The sequence below is a fragment of the Radiomyces spectabilis genome (assembly GCF_025331425.1).
Source record: "Radiomyces spectabilis strain NRRL 2753 chromosome Unknown BYT42scaffold_3, whole genome shotgun sequence".
Lineage (NCBI taxonomy): Eukaryota > Fungi > Mucoromycota > Mucoromycetes > Mucorales > Radiomycetaceae > Radiomyces > Radiomyces spectabilis.
In genome coordinates this window covers 535312-558491 of record NW_026251928.1, presented here as the reverse complement: position 1 = coordinate 558491, position 23180 = coordinate 535312, and the positions used below count along the sequence as shown (strand labels likewise).

The window sequence follows — 23180 nt, the reverse complement described above, 5'->3', positions numbered from 1 at the left end:
AAAAAGGGTTTACATCACTACGATATACGAGAACAGTCAATAATATTATGGATTACTTTGTCGTCTGAAGCTACTAGGTTTTTTGCAGGGGAGCAGCAGTACGCTTGTTTATATGTACTTTCAAGGCCCATTTGCGTATACCGTATGTCCATCTTCATATTGTATTTAAAGCATCATTTTATCATATCATAATCCAAAAAAACCTTTGTAGATAAATTGTTAAACACCCCTGATTGCTGTTTTGTATCATCGATTTCTGCTGTGTGATAACATCGGTATAGCGTTTACTACACTCGTTAGGCAGAAAGCAAAAATTGCCATCAGATTAACAACGCTGACATGTCACTTGGAGTACACATTGTGGTGTTCAGTCGTATCTAATCTGGAATGGCTTTCTCTACCAGAGGAAAGCCATCAATGAAGTATGAGAATACGTCAACTTTATCAGCAGCTCATGCAATTTCATGATCATTGTCCAAAAAAGGCAATTCTTCCAGCAGGGCCAAATTTTCAAAAGACGCAGCCACAAAAATTTTCTCGTCCAAAAAAAAAAAAAAAAAAAGTTTGGTTACTCTGCGGATTGTCGGATCTAATCGTGGCACTTTATCATTGATGGTTGCAGCAGCAAAGACAGAAACTCCCAAAGGAAGCGGTGGGTCAGCACTGAAACGTTTGAAGGCATCCTTGCGTACGGCAGGCATCGTCGGCCAGCAAGGAAAAGCAAGCCGATCCAAGAAGGAAAAGAAGCGTGGTAGACCGTCCGAAGTTGGCAAAAACGATGCCAAGGACAAGTTGCAGCTGATTCGCGATGAGTTTAATCCTTTCGAATTAAAGACCAATCACACTAAATTCGAAGTGATCGGACGCAAGATGAAGGGTGCCGCCGGTAAACCAACACTGAGCAAACAGATTGGTGAGGAAAACGTAAGTCGAATTTCCCGGATCAGACAACGTATGTATGCAGTTATTGACGCTTACGGTACACTCTAATAGCGCAAGAAGACTCTCTTGACCGAATTGAAAAACAAAAACCGTATTGGTGGTATCATCGATAAGCGTTTTGGTGAAAGCAATCCCCACTTGACACCTGAAGAAAAGATGCTCGAGAGATTTACCAAAGAACGACAGGTTCGTCAAATGTAGCCAAAGAGGATCAATGCTTCAGAAATGCTTATACTATGATTAGCGTAATGCTCGTTCAGCGACATCCTTGTTCAATTTGAATGACGACGACGAAATTGAATTGACTCATTACGGTCAATCTTTGTCGACCATGGACGATTTCGACGATGCCGGTCTTGCTCTGAGCGATGACGAGAACGATAAAGGGCAACTTGACCGATCCATCGTTTCTCAAATGCATTTCGGCGGTTTCGATGAGGATAAGCGGGAAGGTGAAGGTGAACATCGCAAATCGAAGAACGAAATTATGAAAGAACTTATTGCCAAGAGTAAGATGCACAAGGTATGACTGCCCTTCCTGTCCTGTAGTCCATTTTCACGAAATTAATGTGTGCGATTTCTATTGCTCATATTTAGGCCGAACGACAACTCGCCAAGCAAGAAGATGAAGCATTGCGTGAGGGTCTCGATGATGATCTGGAAGAAATTCGTGGACTGTTAGACACCAGCAAACCGGCCGGTCGAAAGCCTCTACCTTCGCAAAGCTCTTTGTTCGCCAAGGTAAATTTGGGAGAGCTTGGAAATACTAAAATAGCCTAATTGACCCGAGTTACTTTAGACCGAGTATGAAGCATCGGCGGAGAAGGAAGAAGATGAAGACAATTACGGCGATTACGATAAGGCGATTCGTGAGCTTGCCTCCGATCGACGTGCCATGGCCACCGATCGAACCAAGACGGAAGAAGAAATTGCTTTGGAAGAGAAGGAGAAATTAGAAAAGGCTGAACGAGCGAGAAAGCGACGTATGGAGGGCCTCGATTCCGAGTCCGAGGATGAAGATCGACACAAGCGTGGTCATAAGAGAAAGAAAGCGGCCGGTCCTCAAGCGGATGACTTGGACGATGATTTTGTGGAAGAAATGGAAGATGAAGCTTCTCGTCTCGGCAAGGGTCTCACTTTGGAAGATATCCAGAGAGGTTTTGTCGATGATGATGATGAGGAAGGTGACATGGATGACGATGAACAGTCCGATGATGAAGATGAAGAAGAGAGCGACGAGGAAGCGGATGAGGACGAAGAGGAAGAGTTTGAAGAGACCGACAACGAGGATTTGGAAAGTGAAGACGAAGAAATCGCTCAATTCGACGAGGACGAAGATGATATGAACGAATTCGGCGCCACGGGCCAGCTGAAGAAAAAGACCACCGCCAAAAAAACAAAGCAGAGTGACGAAAAGCGCGAAATTCCGTATACCTTTGAATGTCCTACGTCGCATTCAGAGTTATTGGAGATTTTGGACGGTCTCACCGTGGAGGACGTGGTGGTGGTTGTGAAGCGCATTCGTGTTCTCTACCATATCAAACTGGCTGCGGAAAACCGAGCGAAGCTGAGTACATTTCTTGGTGTGCTTCTGGATCATATATCCTATGTTGCGTCTACGGTGGATCCTTTGCCTAATAAGGTCTTGGAAGATTTGACCGCTCACGCTTACGGTATTGCACAACAAGTTCCTGAAAGCGCGGCCGATGTGTTCAATGCCAAGTTGAAGCAAATGCATAATACGATGGCACAGAAGATCAACCAACCCGGTTCCGCATGGCCCGACGTCGAAGATTTGACCACTCTTCGAGTGATAGGTCAGGTTTTCTCGACTTCCGATTTAAACCATCCCGTGGCTACACCCGCCATGCTTTTCATGGGTCACGCCTTGGCTCAATGTCGCATTCAAAGTGAGATCGATATCGGACGAGGTCTGTTCTTGGTGATGCTTTTCTCAGAGGTAAGCTTTTTTTTTCTTACTTTTATTTGGCCAAAATGACAAATATTAACTCGATTGGGATTGATAGTACCAAGTTGTCTCCAAACGCTATATACCCGAAGTGATGAATTTCCTGGGTCGAGCACTGATTCTATTATCGCCGGTTGAGCTGTTTAAGAAACATCTTCCCGGTCTCTTTCCTATGCCCGAAGAAAGTGTGAAGCTCCACATCAAAGACGCGGTAGCAGACGATATCGAACACATTTCATCCATCGGTTTAGCACAGCTCGCCACGGAAACGCTGGAAAACGATCAAGCAATGCGATTAAGCTTGTTCCAGGGTGTCCTGCGTATGTTGGAACGATATCTGCAACTTTATGCATCCACACCCGCCCTGGTTGAAGTATTCGAGCCTTTCTCTGCCATCATCTCGCAGATCCGCAGCACAACATGGCACAAGGATATCGAGGTAAAGTAGCCATTACTAAATTACAATTGTCTGTCATCATTGCACCGTTTATTGACTCTCTGTTTTTGATAGGCTTTGTTGACTGCTCTATATGATCGACTCCAACGACAGATCAAGTTTTGCAAGGATAAACGAACCAAGACTCCATTACGGATGCAACAACATCGCCCCATACCCATTGCACAGCACTTGCCCAAGTTTGAAAAGGCGTATTCGATGGATCGTCACTATGATCCTGATCACGAACGTGCCCAAGTGAGCAAACTCAAGTCGCAGCTAAAGAAGGAGAAGAAGGGAGCTATGCGCGAATTACGCAAGGACAATATGTTCATTGCTAGAGAGAAGGCCAAGGAGCGCAAGCAGAAGGATGAAGAGTATAATAAGATGATCAAGGGCGTCATGACCATCCTTGAAGGCGATCAAGCAGAGAAGAATCGCTTGGAGCGCGAGAAAAAGAAATTGTAAAAGCTAGAGTTTCAATTGTTCTGTAGATCATTGAAAACTGTTTGTGTAAATAATATAGACTTCTTTTTAATCAACCAACTCTTCGTGCAATGGATGCGCCTTGCTTTACATCAAATGATATCAGAGGCAGAAGAAAACAGATGGAAAATCATCATAAATCACCAAATCCATATGCTTGTTCCACGATCATTGATCTAGCCAGTATAGTATACCTGAGCATAGCTACGGAAGATAAGAGAAAGTGCTTTTGATATCAGGATCAGTTGTCGCTGGTCTCACATTTTTTTTTGTGGTGCCATTGTTGAATACGACTTCAATTTTTGAAATCAAGCGACTTTATTAAGCCACAAATTTCACCAATCTTTGTTCAAAAGTCACCGTAGGAATTTGGGAATTTGAAAATTTAGTTTCAAGCATGGTTGGGAGGTGCCGCGCTGTAATGGAGAAAAGAAGGTAGTCAATAATCCTATTAAATAATATTTCTTATATTTATACATTTACAAGTTACCGAATATTTTTATCTATGAATTTTGGAGTTATTATGAGGATCTTTTATTATGGACACTGTCCATCCAAACAATATCAATGCGTTCTTCGCTTTTTTAAAAGACAAAATTTTTTTTTTCAAAATCCTACGGTGACTTTTTGAACAGGAGTATGGTAGCACGACATTAATTTTCTAAATTTGCGACTTTTATTTTCTGGAATGACTGTAAAAAGGAAAAAAAAAAAAAAAGAACAAAAAAAAAAAGCATAGACCCAGTGAACAGGAAACCCTCGCGAAACGTTTATAAAAGGATAAGAAAAAACCTCCTAATTCCCACCATGGCGTCTATAGAGAAGTCTACAGACTCAACCAAAGATGCTGTGACGTCGGGTTTAGGTTTAATGCCCATGAGGACGCCACGAAAGTTGTTTAGGCTTTGTACGTTTATACTTGACGAACTATTATCCTTTCACGACTGCTTTCTGTTTGTGTCGCCTGTTCCGAAGACTGCCACTTATTATCACCAAGTGATCGAGTATCCGATGGATTTATCGACGGTGGAACAGAATCTCTACGACGACAAATACCATGGCTACACGGAATTTGAGAATGACCTTTCACATATTTGGACCAACGCCAAACTCTTCCATCCTCCCTTGGAGCCGATTTACCAGCAAGCAGTACGCTTACAAGAACGTTATCAAGCGTTAATTAATTCTCTGCAAGGAGGCTTACAGTAAGTTGTCTTTTATTACAAATTAAATTGTGCAATTGATGTGTACTGACAATAATAAAATAGAACCGTTAATTTATCGGCTCCAGTAGCCGATCCAGAAAATCAACCTATTCCTGAAGAAGCCGATTTTGATTTACCACGATATAGAACCATTCCAGACAGTCAAGAGAGGTAGATACCATGAGAATGGGAGGCGTAATTAAGGTTTTTGTGATCTGTGTTTATGTGAGACTAAAAGATAGATTTTTTTGTTTTAGTTTTCTTTACATGATCCAGTGCATAAGACCTACGGAAAAGAGCAATAAATCGATCCGCGGATTCTCGAAAGTAAGGCATTTTTATGACCAGCTCAACGGACCTTTCTTCCGTACGGTCGACCAATTTCTTACAGACACCTTGCCATCCAAACCGACGCCGCTGCCTCGTCTCTACATCGGCAAAAATCGTACGTTATTAATCGAAGCGCGAGATAAAAAGCAAGCTGTGTTGGCGGTGCTTTTCAACGTTCAGATTAAAGTGGGCACCGGCCCTCGACTTCAGAAAAACCAAGTCCATCAATTGAAAGCCGACGTTGCGCTCGCACAACCCATTGGACTTTGCCATAGTTTTGATGAAACCGGGATTGACAGCAACCTGACGTACGAATATTATCCCAAGGCGTGGATGAAAGTCAAAATCATACGGGTCGTGAAAGACGTGGAAACAGTAATGAGCGATGCAATGGATCGAAACTTTTTCCGAAGAGCGTATTCCACCTACCGATTATCGCATTCACGGACGGATATAAAAAAGGCAAAAGATGTTCTCATTATGGAAGCATTTATGAAGGCCATCATGACTGGTAAATCCACGCAATTAAGCGACACCATTTCCGCGTCAAGGTCACCAACGTCAGCATCGATTTCTCCTGCTTCGCAAACCTCTGTGACAACGAGTGAGATGACGGGAGATCCGCAATCTTCAGCTTCATCGACAGACACCAAGGAAACGGTGACAACGCAACCAATTTTGTCTGAAACCATCCCAACCGATTTTTCAGTCACTTCTTCTCGACCTCCTGCTTCCTCAGTGTCTGCCGGCTTGCCACTAGACCCCCAATCTACGTTCAGTGAAGAAAAGAAGGTCAACTTGACAGAATCTGATAAGACGACTTTTGTGAAGGATCTGCAAGATAAGCCGGAACTATACGAAGGTGTGGATGCCGGAGAGGTAGCTTACATGACCTCCAGGACATCGGCAAAAGAGAGCGGGCCCATGCTTGCCGATGATCGATCGGCTTCTATGACCTTTGAAAAGTTGCGACAGCAAAAGCCGATGGAGACTTTGACCGCCCATGCAGCAACCGACGATGTATCAATGTCCCATGCAAGTGGGCCCGAAGAATTATGGTCAAGGCTTCTCAATTGTAAGTGTCTGCTTATGTGATATTTTGGGCCAATGGTGCTGACACATGTACTTTTTTATAGTTTCCAAGGAAAAGCAGGTCGCGACGACCAACGTGAAAAAGTATCTGGCGAATACATCTTCATTTCCGAATGCGCAGGGTTTCTTCAAGCACGTCTACTTTGTAAAGGATGATGATCGTGTGGTGGTGCAAACATTTCGACGCATGACCGTCAATCAGCGTGCCACTGAACTTGTTAGTCTTTTGTATTTGCGCGACTTGCCTCACATGGGACAAATTTTTGAAGTGCTCCAGGAAGATAATGGCGATGTGGTAGGATTGTCCATGCAGCGGTACCAGAAGACGCTCAAGCAGTATACACATTTACACTCTCATCATCGATTGTCGGCGTATCAAAAAATGGATCTGATCGAGCAGATGCTTCAGTGTATGAAAACCATCCACAGCATCGGGCTTGCGCATCGTGATCTTTCCGAGGTGAACTTTATGGTCAACGAAGGCGATGAACGGCTTGAAGATGGAATGCCGAAAGCGCATTTATACCTGATCGATTTTGGAAAAGCCACATTTACTAGACCCAAGGATGTGGGTGCTTGGTGGGTAGAATCTCCCAAGGTGGATGGCGAATATGATGGCGAAGTCATTCCTGCCAACGAGGACCAACTAAAAATATGGTGTCGTCACTTGCCGTGGATGATGGCGAAACCCGATCACGGTTATCTTCATTATCGCTCGATCCAAACGCTACCAAAAAATCGCTCCGACACCGCCGTTCTGCCTTGGCTTATTCATCCGCTGGCCGAAGATATGTATTCTATTGGCACCATTATGTGGAAAGTCTTTGCCGAAACCGAACCTTGGCATGGTATTTTGGATACGGATCTGCGAGCTTTACGCGACACGGTGAAGGATGATTACCGCATCGAGAAGACCTTGGATCGCGAAGTGGCAGGCCAATTAAGCCGTCAGCTTTTGTTATTTTGCCTGAAAACAAAACCGGAAGAACGGAAATCCGCCGTGGAAATTTTGGAATGGCTCCGTTCGGACGACATTAGAAACGAATTGATCAAGGAGTGGCAAGCCTATGCGCCAGATAGTCGAAGGAAGAGGCATGCCAAAGTAGCTTTTGAAATCGAAGAAGAGTCACGGGAATACAAAAGAGCCCGAGGTGGTGGACGAGGTCGCAGTCGCGGTAGAGGTCGAGGCCGGGGTCGGGGTCGGGGTCGGGGTCGAGGTCGAGGTCGAGGTCAAGCAGAAGGACGCGGCCCAAGTCCTATATCATCATCGTTTGTACCCGCACCCATTGCAAACAGCCATGATACAGAGCTGCGGCATGAACAATCAAGGCGTGGACGTCCAAGAGGCCGCCCTCGTGGTCGGCCCCGAGGCAGACCCAGGAAATTCACCGAGTCTTTTGTGCAAGAACAGCCGAACGCGCCTGCTGCACCATTGCTTATCACTTTACCGGCACCTCCATCTACTTCATCGGCTTCAGCAGTTCCTTCTCTGTCAGTTCCTGCTGCTCCTACTGCTCCTATGGTTTCATCTGCGTCTCCAGTTTCATCCACATCATCCATTAATTTTCAAGGAAAATTTTCGACGCATTCGTCGAATTTTCCGCCTATACAACCCCGTCCTAATTCTTCCTCTCCTTTGTCATCTTGGGATCCGGCATCTCACCCACAACCAAGACTTCTTATTCGGGTTCCGCGGGTATCTAGAATGCGTCCATCTCCTACCGATCCATTATCGGAGGACACTGCAAGGCCGAGTGGACCTCGTCCGAGAGGGCGGCCCAGAGGGCGGCCTAGAGGTCGTGCAAGGGGTCGTCCCCGACTTACTGAACGTTTTTAAAAAAGGTCAATATATTATTTTTTATTTACGACATTGTATCATATTTCGTACTGTCACTATTATACAGCTTCATTTTTTGCTTCGCTTTTTTTCCCCTTAGAGACTTAGCATTTTCAGTTGAAATCACCCTAGAAAAACCTTTTAACGGTGTTGTTCAACCACCAATTTAATAATGCATATCATTACCCAGATGTTTCTATTAAAACTATTATAATAAGTTCCTGTTTATAGAGCCTACCGTCATGCAATGGTTTTTCAACTGTGATAAATGGATTCTGTAGTCTGATGGTCGCTCAGCAAAGAAGCCGCAAGGCTTGTAGGCAAAAATTGAAGCGTAAGTGAGACGAGACAAATACAGGAATTTATCTGTTTGGTCGAAATGTTACTGTGTGGTGTGATAGGATCTTTTTTTCCTTTTTTCTAAGAGTTCGAAAATAACTCTGTTTCTGAAAACAAAAAACAACGACATAACAAGTGATTTATAAAAGGAGCATGAGTCAGGAGTTTGTGATAATGGAGTCTAAATCAATCAAATTATGTTATTTGCATTATGTATAGATGACTAATGAAAAACAAGCCAAACAGAAAAGTATGGGTACATTGAACTAAATGATAACAAAGGAAAAAAAAAAAAGAAAGAAATGGATATATTCTCTAACACATGGGCACATTCACGGCCAATCCTCCCTGACTGGTTTCCTTGTACTTGGACATCATATCGAGACCGGTCTGACGCATGGTTTCGATCACTTGATCCAATGAAACGCGATGCTCGCCTTCACCATTCAAAGCCAACTGAGCGGCAGCAATGGCCTTGACGGCCGCCAAAGCATTACGTTCAATGCAAGGCACTTGGACAAGACCAGCAATAGGATCGCATGTCAAACCCAAGTTGTGTTCCTATGACAGGAAAATGAGTCATCTTTGCAGTAAGAAACGACCCTATATTTGCAGTGAATCTCTTACCATGCCAATTTCTGCAGCGTTCTCGACTTGTTCAACGGAGCCACCCATGACAGCGGTGAAACCGGCGGCAGCCATTGAACAGGCCACACCCACTTCACCCTGACAACCCACCTCAGCAGCTACATAAAATGGTCAGCAACAGCTAACGAAAAAGAATAGTGTACTATATGCGTACCTGAGATACTAGCACCACGCTTGAACAGCATACCAATGGCAGCGGTAGTGAGCAAAAATTCCATGACATCGCGTTCGGGATTTTCGGAGATGAATTCAAGGTAGTACTTGAGCACGGATGGGATAGTGCCGGCAGCACCGTTGGTAGGAGCGGTCACTACACGACCACCGCAAGCGTTTTCTTCATTGACAGCGATAGCATAGACGGATAAATAATCGAGAGCTGTGGGGGTGGAATAGATTGTGGTCAGTGATCGAAAAAAGGGGCGAAAATATGAAACGAGAAAAAAATAAAACTGTTCGACTTGACTTACCGGGTAACAAGAATCGCTTGGGTTGGCGCTTGGGTAAGACCGACAAGGAGAGAGGGAAGTGGCTGTTGACGATGGCGGCGTCGGTGCTGTCACTGGCGATCGGCAACTTGGGATCAGGGATTTGATTGTCGTGATAGGTGCGTTGGGTTTGAACGGGACCGTACAAACCCTTGAGAAGTTTATTATACAATCTAGGAGCACGACGACGCACGTTGAGTCCTCCTGGCAGATATTCTAAACAAATCGGAAGCAAGCAAATGAGTCAATAAAAGTAAATTTTTTTACAACCAGAAGGTTCCCTTTTATAGACATACCGTCGGGTGAGGCCATCACACCATTGCGAATACTTTCATCCATGGTGTTCCAGATTCTCAACAACTTGCTGCGGATTTCATCAGGAGTCGACCACTTCAATTCGTTTTCAAAAACAATCTGAGCGATGGTCATGTTCTCTCGCTTGCACACGCTGATAAGTTCCTCGGCATTACGGAAAGGCAAGGCCACCACCGCAATATCTTGTTCACGACGTTCGGCAACGGCTTGATCGCGATCGGCCGCATCGACAGCGTCTGCGCTCTCGGTCTTTTGAATATCTTCCTTGTAGTAGACATTTTCACCGTGATCCAACTGAGTCTTTTCATTCACGACGAAACCGCCACCGATACTGAAATATTCATTGGTGGCGATCAAATTGGCATTCTCATCGTAAGCGCAGAATCGAAGACCGTTGGGATGCTGTGGCAAGGTTTTGAAGTAGTTGAAGATCAAGTGTTTCTCTGGATCAAAGTGAATGCGGTGGGTGCCATCCAGTCGAATGGACTTATTTTCGTGGATATCTTTGACACGGGATTTGATCGTGGATGTTTCCACCAAATCGGGCGTCTCACCTTCGATACCCATCAAAATAGCATCAGGAGTACCGTGACCAACACCAGTAAGCGCCAACGATCCAAACATGTCTATGATCATAGGTTAACAAATGAAAGGTAAAACATTGGGTTTTTGATAAATGAAAAAAAAAGTGCTGCGGGATCCGCAGGAACATTTTCCTTTTTTTTTTCGGCGGCCAACTTACCAACTCTTAAAGTATGAATTTTTTCCAGAACGTCATGCTCCTTGAGGTCATTGATGAAAATTTTCGCCGCTCGCATGGGACCGACAGTATGTGAGGAGGAGGGTCCAACACCAATTGAGAACAAATCAAAGGTGGAAATCACCGCATGATGGTCTGCGTTAGGATCTTGCTTGGTGGGATCAACAACAGCTTCCGAGGCTGCCGTCGAGTAAGCTCTCCAAGCAGGACGAAGCTTGGAAGCGGCAATTAGACGGGGCGTCTGTCGAACAGCAATACGTGTTGCCGGTTGAGCAGCTAAAATGGTGGAGAATCTCTTGAGTGCAAGCATTTGTTGAAAATACAGATTCAAGAAGAGAAAAGGGAGGGGAGCTAAATACTGGATTTCCCAATCTGGGGATTTTTATTGAGAAAAAAAAATCCGCGAATTACCAGTCCTACTTTCTCACGATTCTCCTCCAATCAAAAATCTTTCTGCACTTTCTACATTTTTAGGTCTGTTTTGACATGGAACAACGTGTTCACAATTTCTCCTTGATACGACCCAGCGTTTTCTTCAAATCATCTTGAGAAGGCTGCTGTTGAGGCCATCCGATCTTCAAGCCTTGCTCTTGGCTTGGCTTCGGGATGATGTGGAAGTGAACATGAGGCACCACCTAAATAGAGTAACTTTTAAAACCGACTACTATCCCTATTTGTCCTGTTTATACCTGATGAGCCATTGCACCATTGTTCTATATTAAAATAAGAAAAAAAAAACAGACAGCTTAGTTCTATGCGATGATATACCCGGGGTAGCCTATTCCCGTCCTTCCCCCAACCCCAGATTTTATAATTATTTTTATCTTCATTCTCCACTTCCTAAAAACTCTTTTTTGAAACTCTTAACTGTCATAATTTTTGCCCACGTACCTGCAACAAATTATATTGATCTAATCCGCTCGCCACAGCCACCTTCTTTGCCAATGGCAATAGATCCGCCAAATGATCATCGGGAAGTTCGTGGAAGAATTGCGCGTGATCTGTAATTTCCGAAAACATCAGTAATGACAGGAAAATGGCCAATGCTTCTTAATATGTGAACAAATACGTGCATTTGGGAATCACAAGCTAAATTCACACACACACAGAAAAAACCCCCTCATGTGTTAATGATTGGTCCAGAAACTATCTACATGTTTTTTCAACTAATTTATCACTCACAGCATGTCCTTCACTCAAAGGATTGATATCCAAAAAGCAGTAACTGAGAAAAAAGAAGGGAGGGCACTCGGAGTTCAGTCAAACACGAAAATGACAATTCCAAGCTTGTCAATTCAGTTTTATCACCTCTTGTCGGTTTCAGCCACTTTGTGAGAAGGAATCTCTCCTCTATAACAGTGCTGAAGTGAGCTTAATGTTACTACTTTCTTTTGTTACCATGACATTACCTGATAATCTTGCAGAAAATGCAATCGTCAGTCAAATGAGTGGTTGCCATGGTGTGAAATAGTTGCGGGGAATTCAAAGTAAAAAAAACAGGGAAAAAGACACACTAAACACCGCGACGGTGAAAAATGGAAGACTATTGCACTTCAAGTCCGCTTGTTTGTTGCACAAAAGACCTTTTTTTTCTTTTCCATCGTTCTATTGAAGATGATTGAAGACGGTATACTATGAAACTCTGGGTGTAGGTAAGCTAATACTTGAAAGTTGATCATCCTGTTGAATTGTGAGTGATTGAGGATATCTGATTGTGGGTGGAAGCGTGGTTCTCACCTTCAACGGACATTGGAAGTGCGCGGAATGACGCAAAGTCAGGCTGATGGGAATACCAGCGATCCTCACCGTCGGAATAAGGTCGTAGAGGACCGTCAAATCCGACTTGGTTGCCCCTTGCCATCCACATTTGCTGCTTATATCGTTTAACATGGCATAATTCGGATCTTGCTGAGGGTCATAGTATAATTGGAAAGGAAATGTGAAATTCGTGATGCTGTTACGCTCGATAAGCAGATTCTGCATTTCTCCACCGCCTACAGACTGCTCCGGATTCGTGGGATAAAACGCCTACCGTCTTCGATGAGCTTCTTTGTATTTCCGCTTAAAAAAGTGATCACCAATGAAACACACCACAGCTTTGATATTCTCGAATGTGATACTTTCCACATTTGGGTTCTTTACACCAATCTTTAACCCGAGGTTCATCGTGAAGGCCATCGACGACGCATTCTTTTGCAACCTCGGTAGACCGCTGGGATGGTCGGTGATTCCATTGAACTCTACTTGGGGCTGTTTGAAAAGTGCAGCTAGTACGCCAACGACAATCGCTAGCCCGATGATACACAAAATACAAAAGCAGCAGATGCATCGTACCCACATCGGCAAACAGGGACAACATACACAACACAAATTATGCAGCCAAGTTTTCCGCTGCTCGGCATTATTCTCCATGTCACCTGCGTGAAAAAAAAAACAGCGGGCTCAGATGAAAATCGCTTTATTTGGCATAATCATCACACTGTAAAAGCGGTAACGTTACTCACGTTTCTCTAGTTGGTGTTCATCCAAATTTTCATATATTGGTGGAGGAGTATTAACGGAAGAATCACTTTGGTATTTTGAGCTATCGATCTGTGGAACATCATTGCTGCTATACTGATAAGCCATGTGTATTAAAAGAACCCCAATCGAACCAAAATCGGGATGAAAAAAAAGAAAGGAATTCCAGGCGCATAATATGGAAATGGTCTTTATATAAGTCGGTCATGGATGATCTCCCTCAATATAAACAGAAGCTTTGATACAGCCTGTGAGGAGGGGGTGAGCGAGTGAACAAGAGGAGGCTCCAATAGCTCAAAAGGGGTGATTGTTAATTTTATCCTTCCTATTCTGTAAAACGACGCGGCAATTATCATGCTTTCAACAGGGTCTCAACAAAAATCAAGATTGCATATCACCCTTGGGTTATATGGCCCATTGCCCATCTTAAATGTCTGGTAACCATTTTCTATTCAAGCCGGTACAACTGTGATGTATTGCATTTCAAAAGGTGATATTTTCTTCAATTACAAATGTGATGCGATCTTATTTCGTTTTCTTTTCTACCGTATCTTTGCCATCTACATCTGGTAGTGGCATACCGCCGGCTTCGGCTTTGCTTACGATCTTTTGCGCCCATTTCACAACCGGCATATCAATCCTGTTGAATCGCGGATTAAACGACACGTAGTTACCCGCTGCATGGCGAAACGAAAACTTACATTTTTCCATCCAAGCTGAATGCACCAACACCTTTTTGGGAGTAGTGCTCATAACCGTGCAAGATTTTGACGGCTCTCTCCAAATCTAACAATAGGATATATAAGTCCTCGATCCATTTTTCATGTCCAACAGCGCTACGCGTCCCGTACCGGCAGCATCGGGCAGAAACATCTTTTGAATGATTTCGATTTGTGAAGGATGAATTGCTTGCTTTCCAGCAAAACCAAACTCTCGTCCTTCTTGACATTCTTTGATCAGGACATCTTCGTTCTGATAATCAACGCACACCAAATCAATTGCCTGCAATCCATAAGCGGATGCTGCCGTGACCATCATTTGTCGTGCAAACAGCATTTCCTGGCGAGTCGATGTGCGAATCATTCCTGTTGTTTTCCAATGGTTTTGTGAATCCTTGCTATTTGCGTTACTGACAGTAACTGACTCTTTACCTATATCAGCGCAATAGTCCTCCGCGGCGAACTACATGTAACTTGTTAGCCATCGATGAATTAAAAAAAAAGTCGCTTATCTTTTGTACATACAATCATTGCATCCAACCGTGGATCAGCTGTTGCTATTTCTCGAAGGTTCATAATACCAAGTGCGCTTTCTACTGATGCGATCAATCGAATGCGATCGCGTCTAACCAAAAAGAATTAGAGGGCCATTTTTCGGATCCAAGACGAATTTTCGGTCAAGAGCAGCAATTACATACTGAGATTCCACTGCCACCGCATCAATCATACGACTCACAAACTGGATATCCTTTGCGCTTTGGACTTTGGGTATGACAATGGCTTGAAGACGTTTTGAATGAAGCTAAATCAGAATGACGTAAGAATCAGTGGGATTCTGCTGCATCGCTGTTTTTTGGGGGGTTTCGATACTATACAATCACGTTCAAGTCGTCCAGCTCTTCACCTGAGTAAGTTCACCATTTTAAGTGTAATGAAGATTTCACAAAATGTTAATACCTCTCAACTTACCTGAGCCAACGGCATTGATACGTACGGCCTTTTCAGCTTTTCCATGTTCAGATGCCTTTTTCACATTTTGATCAATGATATCATCAAAATACAATGACGATGGATGTTTTTCCCCTTACTTCCAAAGCGTCAATGACCATATGACGTGCTGATCCTTTCTTCTTACTCGATACACTATCTTCCAAATCATAAACAATGCAGTCCGCTGATATCGAAATGGATTTATGGATTTTTCGTTCGTCGCTGCCGGGAACTATCGAAGGCACGTCAACTATCTTACACCCCCACATTCCTCATCCTCAACACGCTTTACCATAGAATAATGCCCGTCGTGAGCGCACTTCTCTAATTTGTTCGCTTGTTGTACTAATCGTTCGTAATGCACAGACATGAGCTTTCCGCAGTGGTAAGCTTGACACGCGTCCGCCACCTAATACAGAGAAAACAAAAAGTCGGTTGCTGTTACAATGGTAATAACTATTTGAGTTTTTTACCTGCTCTTAGAGCGGGAATGGCAGCCAGCAACCCTCCAGTAAGCATTCTCATTGTTGAGAAAGAAATGAAGACAACAGAACAGAATTGAGGATTCTCAATTGGGGAAAAAATTGAAAGTCCACCTGTGACGCTCCGGACACTCGTTTATCTTCCATCAGCTTGCAGTGATATTGGAATAGTTAGTTTCCAGCACTTGCACTGCGTCAATAGTTAATCTATCACTTGATTAACATTGAATAGTGTTTATTTCTTATTACGCGAGTTGAAATAAATCATAAATAAGCGTTATTGTACTCATAGTTATGGATGGGATGATAAAAAGAAAATTCCCTGCAGATGCCTTCTATGGCGCCACATATTGAAGGTCAGATAACCGCGTGTTGATTATTGCATCTGCCACACATAATGATCCCTTGTCATTTTGGATACATATTTGCCATACAACAATTCAATGATTGTAAAGAAGCGCAGGGATTAAGTATTTATTGCGGTAGCTATTTGACAAGATAGTAGTACATAAATTTAGGTGAGGCTCTTATCCAGACCCTCTGTGCGACGGGCATCTCTCAGTTCTTCTGCATTCAAATCTCTTTCTGCGGAAACCTTGGGTGCCTCACCAGTGACCATACCCTTGGCAATATTCCACACTTGTACTGGACCGAAAGTATCCTTCATGGAATAGTGAACCGTGTCGGCTTTGACGAAAATCAGAGAGATACGAGGGTCAGTGGGACCACCGTCGTGAACACCGTCACCCATATCGGCAAACCAAGCCTTAATATCGGGAGCATACAGTTCCTTGACCTTGGCGCGATCGTTGACAACTTCAGCAGTTCCAGAAACGCTCACCCATTCAAAGGTACTTTGGCTGAAGAACGCCAAGTTCACGTTGGGATCTTCTTGTAATTCATCGAATTTGTGGGTTGTGTTATTGGCGAAAAACCAGAGATCGGCCGGTTGATCTTTCTTGGGTGTTCGTGGAGCCATGGCTCGGCTGACGAGTCGACCGGTCTTGGCACAGCGAGTGGTCATCATACAAATCTTGATACCTTCGATCAACTTGTACAAGTCTTCGATTTTCTTCTCGGTACTGGTACTCAAATCGAGGTTCTTCTCATGAACAGGATCTCCGTGAGGTAAAGTAGTGGACATTTTTGTTTTAAAAAATAAAGTAGTGTTAAACTGTAGTGAAGAAATAAAACGCAACCAAAGCGCTTTTATATTATCGCGTGTGCTGGTGGAGATGATCTATGAATGAAGTCATACTGTCATTCAAAAATGGGGTTTGCATGAAATTTTTGCAGAAAGCCCGTCACTTTTTTATTTCCATTTCCGCAACCACCTCGCCGTTTCGTCATTATCAGAGGCCGGCGTCCCCATTACGATGTCCGCAAGCCAACCCCTTTTGCTTCTGAGGACGTAAATCGTAGACCTAATTCAACTTCATCTGGGCCAGCAAGAGAAATACGCAGTTTATTTCGACGTGGAATGCAAAGGTGGTTATGGCGACGAAACCTTCTCGATGGGTTGACTGCATTGTTTCCTGCGTTTTCCAGAAAAAAACGGAAGGCATCAGTTCGCAACGATGATTTTGACTACTGTTCAGCAGGTTTTCGAAACGACTACAAAGAAAAACCATCTGTACTTGAGGTCTCAATTACTTTAAGAAAAAGCATTATGAGTTTCTCGTTTTTTCATTTCTCTCAAAACTTCAGTCTGATTGGAAGGAGAATTAGCCAGCAAGCTTTTTGTGTGCCAATGTGGGAATAGTTATATATGCGAAAGAAGGTCTGAGCTCACTCATTCAATAATTTCAAAGTTTAAGGACATCATAGAGCACTGGTTCCAGCAAGGCTTTGTTATAATGTCCTATGCAAGACCGTCAGCAACAAGACGCTCCCGAGTTCCTTTTACAGTTTTCGCCATCTTTTGTTTGATCTCTGATTTTGCGACAGAGACCCCTAAAGATTTTGGCCCATCGTTGTGGGGTGTGCAATCAGAAAATATTTATCGATTTGATTTGCGAAAGATACTGGTCGTGGAACTACATGGCTTAAAGACCGTGTCAAATGGCATCTCTCAATAAAATCGAAGAATCACGGTGTCTAACCGGTAGCCCTTTTTATAAAGAGGATAGACAATAGTGTTCATCTTTCTACACACTCTTCAACGGATATAAAAGCGCGTCAGTAATGTAATGCCTCACGAAGTATGCGGATATACAGACTTTCTTTCGTGAGTATGGTATCTGAATAACTGCAAGATGAAGCTGTTCAAGATAAGATTGAACAATTATAAACAACAGTTCGAAACAAGAAACAGCAACATTGATGGTAGACAAATCTGTATTTAGCGCGATCGGTTTATGGTCATAAATATTCTTTTTTCCCCTCCACAGGAGGGGTAAAGGTTTTATGGCAACCGATATTTTATGAAATTAGGACGTTTTGTTTATGAATGCTTGCGATGCTAATTGTAGAGAGTTTCCAAAACGATGGGCGGTCAAAAAGATGGGACATGATTGTGGGAGATATATCTATGGGATTTGAGAAAAAAAGTTTGTCTTAGTCCATTATCCTGAGCATCATTCGAGAAAATTCCATATGAACATACTTTAATGTAGGAAGGCTGATGTGATCTGTGCGGTATGACTAGTAAACTGGCTTGTTGCGTAAGGTTCGGTGCCATGCACCCGCAGGGATTTTTGTGGCATGGATCCCACAGTAAGCGACGCCCGTCAAGGCACCTCCAACGATCACCATCAACGGTAGTACTTCGGGTCTAGAAAATTTGAGAAGATTGACAAGTGCTGCCATGGTAATCGATATTTTAACAAAATTCGGTGGTGGGAAAGTCGGAAAAGCCTTCGAAAATTTGGAAGGTACCATTAAATAGCAAATGCTTTGATTTCATTTGCGGTTCAGCTCTTCTCGAAAAAAGTGGTCTGATGAAAAAAATTTGTAAGGAATCTTTCCATGAATTTCGGAGTGAGAAAAAAAGATCGGCCACTGTTTCACTGAAGCATCAGCACAACCCCAATTCATGTGGCAAGTGATAAATGAAGCTAGATTCTGAAGCAATATTATGAACGAGGTACTATGTCTCTTTTAAAATAAACCTTATGGAGCATGAGAAATAGCATCATCGCCTGTATATACCACATTTATCAAATATCGAGTACTTGGGATTATGTATAGCCTTTGCAAAGCATATTCCGCCCTTTAAGCTGCGCGTGTGAAAAACAACATTTGGGGCCGACACTTATGCATCGGTGAACAAATGCTACACCATTAAAGGCACAGTCAAAAATCGGTGTCCATGACATTAGGATGTTTCTCAAACTCGGCTATAGCCACCTCAATGATGTAGGCAATGAGTAACCCGAACCATGGTGTGCCCCGAACTATAATCCCGAATCACAACCCGAAACCGTATCCCGAGCCGCCACTAGAAATTATGCATCATGATGGGACATGCTAAAAAATACAACGGGCAGGAAGAACCAGCAACACCTTTTCGACCTCATTACAGGGGGCTTATGGCGTGGTCACTCACAGGCCCCAAACTCGATGTCCCTTAACCATCTATCTCTAATTTGATGATTTATCTTTCACTTCACTTACAGTGTCTGGCATTCTTGCATCTTTTCGTAAGGAAGCATGTATTCTTTCTCTAACATAATCTTATGCTTGACAGTATAGTTGGTTTTAACAGCAGCAGAAGCATTTTTTTTTTTAGAAAAAAAAAAGGTCACTACCTAAAGCTGATTATCTAATACCAGAATCACCATAGAAATAGCCCTATTGGTTATATTAGTATGAGGTCAGAGATATGTATTTCAGTAAAAAGTAGTCCATCACCGAGGTAAGTAGAGTCAGTAATTTCATTGATCAGCGACCCTCTTATCGCAGGCAGGTGAAAAAGGTTAAATATCCCAGGAAATCTGCGAATCATAAAGGGAGAAAACTTAAATAGAAGCTTACTGCCCGGTTATCAACCTTAAAAAGGAATAAACAAGAGCGCTTCTTCAAGGCATTCCCTATTTTATATTTTTTTACACCGAATAAGTGAACCGCAACGCATGTACAACCTTCCACAATGGCGGGCTATTACCTAAATCTAATGAATAGAAGCCGAGGAAAAAAAAAGTATATATATCCCACAGCTGTAGAACATCGAGTGCCTCTGTTTGCCACTTTCTGGGTTCCCGCATGTCACTTAACACTCATGGATATCAACGAGGGCCCGCTTTTGCTGGTCCTGCTCGGCAAAGGCACCATCGACGCCCCAGCCACAAGAGCAACGACGACGTCGAAACTGGAACAATCATGGAGGATGACGGAGGCATCGAAATCCAGGATAGCGCTTTGACGCCCACAGCATCCAGATCGTCTGTATCCATGTCTTCACGTATCCACCATCATCTTCATCAACATGAAGGCCTCACGGCTCCTCTTCACGATCGGGCGGGTCGACCTATTCGTCGGCACGGTACCGAAACTTTTGGTGAACTCCTTCTTCATCCTCTTAAAGAATTGGACCTTCATCGTCAGCGTTTACAAGAGTATCAGGAAGAACGTAAAGAATGGGATGAAAAGCATCCACAAGCTTCAAATGCCCCTGAAGCAGTTATACCAGAGATAAGAGTACTACCTGAAGAAGAGTAAGTGCATTAAGCCTTGGCATCTGTCCATGCCCAACTTGAGTTTTTCTCATGCAATTTTTTATCAGAAAACCGTCAGTAAGAACGAGTAAGTTTGTCAAGCTGGTGGATGACTATGGCAGGATCCATTGATCCGCTCCATGCTATTTAGTTATTCATTTCCGTCACCTCATGGGCGACCAAAGCCTTCGTATTACCAGCCAAATTGCCGATCAACTTAAAGAACCGGTACGCGATCCGTCTTTATAACTCCGTCATTATTGTGCCTCCGCTCATGTTTGAGCTGTGTAACCTAGCTTTCACTGCAAGACGATGAGCTGTTGAAGCTGTACAGCATCAAGGACACGGATAAACTCATCGAGTTTTTCCACAAAACCAAAAGAGAGTATTCTCTGAAAATTCATAAAACAATGGATGTGCGTGCAGAAATCAATGCAAAGAAAGAAGAAGTGGCGCAACTTCGCGAAGAACTCGAATCAAAGAAGGAACAGCTGAAAGAACAAAGTAATACATGTGGACGATTTGATATTTTACGGTTACGTTACTCAACCAAAAATGGCGAATAGTTAAATCCAAAGAAATGGTTGTCGATCCACAGCACCCCACCAAGGGACCGCCAGAGGATGAAAAATTGGATGAGAAAGGAGAATTTCCGAAAGACAACATAGTCAATCTGAACGCCAATGTATTTTTGGAATTCAAATTCTACTGGCCAGAAGGGGATCCCACTAAAACAGCCGAAAAAACGCGTCGACCCATCTTTGTGTAAGCCCTGATAAAACAACATGTCAGAGTAGCTATATGATTTACATCGTCTTTCCTCGGTAAACAGCATACCGGATCCAGATTTATCAGATGACATTGGCGAAGAAAGTTCGGCTACCTGGGTAGAACTGTTCGCTGATGTGTTCTATGTCGGATGGCTTAGGTAAGTTGAGAACCGGGTTGCAATCGTCAGTAAGTACCAGCAAAAATCTGATATGATGATAAAGCACCTTTACACACGCAAATCACATCGTTGACGGTCAGACCCTTGGCAAATATGCTGCATGGTTTGTTGTGATGTGGTGGACCTGGTGTTCTAGCGCGTTGTATTCTTCTCGTTACGATACCACAGGTTAAAGAATGCGAAGTACTATCTAAAGGAAAATTTGACTCACACCGATGGTTAGATGTTATGCATCACATCTATAAAATTGTGGAACTGTGCGGTCTCATTGGTATGGCAGGTGCCAGTAACGTTTACTGGGAAACCCCTCGTGGTTTCATTATCGGATATATGGGTAAGATGGACCCAAGCTGCTACCCTCGGAACATAAATAACTGAAATCAGCGATTTAGTCATGAAGGCGGTACTGCTCGTCGAATACTCAGTGGTGTTGTGGGCTTCGATCATGTCCGGCTCTTTCGCCAAGAAACCGCTTAGTGCTTATGTTGCTGTGAACATGCTGTCCATTCTTTTATGGGGTATTTCGCTCATGTTCACTGCCAAATTGAGCGCTCGATTCGCGCTGTGGTATGTCAGCATCTTTATCGAAGTCGTCGTCAACATGCTATTGAAACATAACAAGCAAGTATCATTGGCGGCAAGCCATCTCGGTGAGCGATTTGGTTTATTCACGATCATTGTGCTTGGTAAGGATAGCTGTGTCGATATATGATCTTTTTTGTTTTCTCACGCCATTTTTTCTTCAATAGGCGAAAACTGTATGGGTTTCATCAAAATGGTTGCTGAATCAGATTCAGAGGTCCGAGTGGTGTACGTAACCAAGTGTACTCTTTAAGCGCGTTTCGCCAACTCACTTTTTTATTTCCAGAGTAGCGAACATGTTTGGTGTGGTCATCATTTTTACCTACTTTTTCATGTATTTCGATGATTTCAGTGCAGAGGTAAGTTGGAACATGAAGCTTTAAAATCGTCCTTTGTTACAGGAGACTGAAATATGATCTGAACTGTAGGTTTTATCGGAAGTCGAAATGAGTCAAATATGGATGTATCTTCACTTCCCCCTGCACTTGTGCCAGGTGGCGTTTGGTATTGCCCTGACAGATACTATTACTATTTATCGGAATCGTTGGGACGATCCAGTAAATGGAACAGCCAATATGGCGCATTCATGCGCTGGAATTGAGTCTACCCTTGGCGAACACAGCGCTAATGCCTTGAGCCGCTCGCTGATATCCGCTTTACGGATGGCTGCCGCGCCGATTTTCGCCGCACCTGAAGGTGGACACGCAGAGGAAGCAGAATGCGAAGAAATTCATAATATCAACTTTGTGTACAAAGCGTTCTGGGTTTCCGGTGGATTGATCCTGTGTGTCAATGCTTTGATTAAACTCGTAAATACGCCTGTTGCAGCCAAATGGTCACGGCTGATCTGCGCGTCCCGCGTGCTGAATGCCATTGTATTCTTTGCTTTAACGGCAACCACGCATGAAAATATGGACGGACTAAAGATGCTTGGTGTCATGATGGCCTGTCTTTTATTCCAATGTGAGTGATAAACTATCAAAGTCGTGTTTTCGCAAAACTAATGTTTAACTTTATTCCAGCTGCGGTGGACTTGTTGGATTAGAATAGGAGTACCTGCACGATTCCTGTCCTTCAAACAACTTATTTTATCGACCAATTGTAGTCATCATTTACCCATACTTAGACGATACCTTTAGGCTTTTATCTTATATCCTTCTTTGCAAGAAACCACCAAAAAAATTTTGCTTCTAGATTGTTTAAACAATGGAACTCTCCTGATCGGACATATAAAGTGAAACCATGCTATCGCACGGCGTGTGTGTCCCTTTTCCAGAGAGTGATGGAAATAAGGCTCTCAAAAACGCTCGCTTTTTAAACATCCAAAATGTTCCCTTTTATATCTTGATTTTAAGACGAAACACAGCCATCTTATTTTAAGCGCGCACTTCTCTTTTCAGAGCAGGTTTATCAAAGTTCATTTTAAGGTTTCAATATCC

General features: G+C 43.3%; 9 protein-coding genes across 9 annotated transcripts; 3 read left to right on the top strand and 6 right to left on the bottom strand.

Annotated features, from left to right (window-relative positions):
• Positions 1-612: 612 nt before the first annotated feature.
• On the top strand, positions 613-3815 carry BYT42DRAFT_491353 (nucleolar protein 14; the record flags this gene model as incomplete). Its single annotated transcript, XM_051564070.1, has 7 exons — positions 613-924; positions 994-1128; positions 1187-1465; positions 1540-1683; positions 1748-2902; positions 2970-3350; positions 3423-3815. 7 exons carry the CDS (start codon positions 613-615, stop codon positions 3813-3815), a joined length of 2799 nt encoding a protein of 932 aa, XP_051425965.1.
• A 762-nt stretch (positions 3816-4577) lies between these two features.
• On the top strand, positions 4578-8776 carry BYT42DRAFT_559121 (uncharacterized protein). Its single transcript, XM_051567080.1, has 4 exons — positions 4578-5038; positions 5102-5209; positions 5296-6443; positions 6505-8776. Exons 1-4 carry the CDS (start codon positions 4641-4643, stop codon positions 8295-8297), a joined length of 3447 nt encoding a protein of 1148 aa, XP_051425964.1. The 5' UTR covers positions 4578-4640; the 3' UTR covers positions 8298-8776.
• On the bottom strand, positions 8761-11191 carry BYT42DRAFT_559120 (L-serine ammonia-lyase). Its single transcript, XM_051567079.1, has 6 exons — positions 10827-11191; positions 10066-10710; positions 9752-9985; positions 9439-9660; positions 9264-9382; positions 8761-9197 (listed from the first exon to the last, which is right to left on the bottom strand). Exons 1-6 carry the CDS (start codon positions 11152-11154, stop codon positions 8952-8954), a joined length of 1794 nt encoding a protein of 597 aa, XP_051425963.1. The 5' UTR covers positions 11155-11191; the 3' UTR covers positions 8761-8951.
• Positions 11192-11195: 4 nt separating this feature from the next.
• BYT42DRAFT_559114 (HIT-like domain-containing protein) lies at positions 11196-12523 on the bottom strand. The gene is made up of 7 exons (XM_051567078.1): positions 12254-12523; positions 12153-12194; positions 12027-12069; positions 11918-11933; positions 11736-11845; positions 11534-11557; positions 11196-11479 (listed from the first exon to the last, which is right to left on the bottom strand). Exons 1-7 carry the CDS (start codon positions 12301-12303, stop codon positions 11345-11347), a joined length of 420 nt encoding a protein of 139 aa, XP_051425962.1. The 5' UTR covers positions 12304-12523; the 3' UTR covers positions 11196-11344.
• Positions 12431-13805, bottom strand: BYT42DRAFT_224161 (uncharacterized protein). The gene is made up of 4 exons (XM_051562598.1): positions 13349-13805; positions 12936-13261; positions 12582-12872; positions 12431-12524 (listed from the first exon to the last, which is right to left on the bottom strand). Exons 1-4 carry the CDS (start codon positions 13470-13472, stop codon positions 12477-12479), a joined length of 789 nt encoding a protein of 262 aa, XP_051425961.1. The 5' UTR covers positions 13473-13805; the 3' UTR covers positions 12431-12476.
• BYT42DRAFT_630801 (Pyruvate/Phosphoenolpyruvate kinase-like domain-containing protein) lies at positions 13549-14994 on the bottom strand (the record flags this gene model as incomplete). The annotated part of the gene is made up of 7 exons (XM_051572445.1): positions 13549-14004; positions 14066-14150; positions 14216-14449; positions 14516-14546; positions 14609-14708; positions 14782-14885; positions 14959-14994. Coding segments are annotated over 7 exons (705 nt in total), but the record flags the coding sequence as incomplete, so codon positions are not given.
• Positions 14995-15804: 810 nt separating this feature from the next.
• Positions 15805-16761, bottom strand: BYT42DRAFT_559107 (putative BLI-3 blue-light-inducible Bli-3 protein). Its single transcript, XM_051567077.1, has one exon. It carries the CDS (start codon positions 16697-16699, stop codon positions 16070-16072), a length of 630 nt encoding a protein of 209 aa, XP_051425959.1. The 5' UTR covers positions 16700-16761; the 3' UTR covers positions 15805-16069.
• Positions 16762-17878: 1117 nt separating this feature from the next.
• BYT42DRAFT_559105 (uncharacterized protein) lies at positions 17879-18466 on the bottom strand. The gene is made up of 2 exons (XM_051567076.1): positions 18161-18466; positions 17879-18083 (listed from the first exon to the last, which is right to left on the bottom strand). Exon 1 carries the CDS (start codon positions 18433-18435, stop codon positions 18199-18201), a length of 237 nt encoding a protein of 78 aa, XP_051425958.1. The 5' UTR covers positions 18436-18466; the 3' UTR covers positions 17879-18083; positions 18161-18198.
• Positions 18467-19564: 1098 nt separating this feature from the next.
• Positions 19565-23038, top strand: BYT42DRAFT_559096 (bacterial low temperature requirement A protein-domain-containing protein). The gene is made up of 13 exons (XM_051567075.1): positions 19565-20210; positions 20279-20298; positions 20362-20438; positions 20507-20714; positions 20777-20975; positions 21043-21138; positions 21203-21327; positions 21383-21493; positions 21552-21845; positions 21909-21969; positions 22028-22100; positions 22170-22704; positions 22764-23038. The coding sequence occupies exons 1-13, from the start codon at positions 19759-19761 to the stop codon at positions 22784-22786; spliced, it is 2274 nt and encodes a 757-aa protein (XP_051425957.1). The 5' UTR covers positions 19565-19758; the 3' UTR covers positions 22787-23038.
• The last annotated feature ends 142 nt before the right edge of the window (positions 23039-23180 follow it).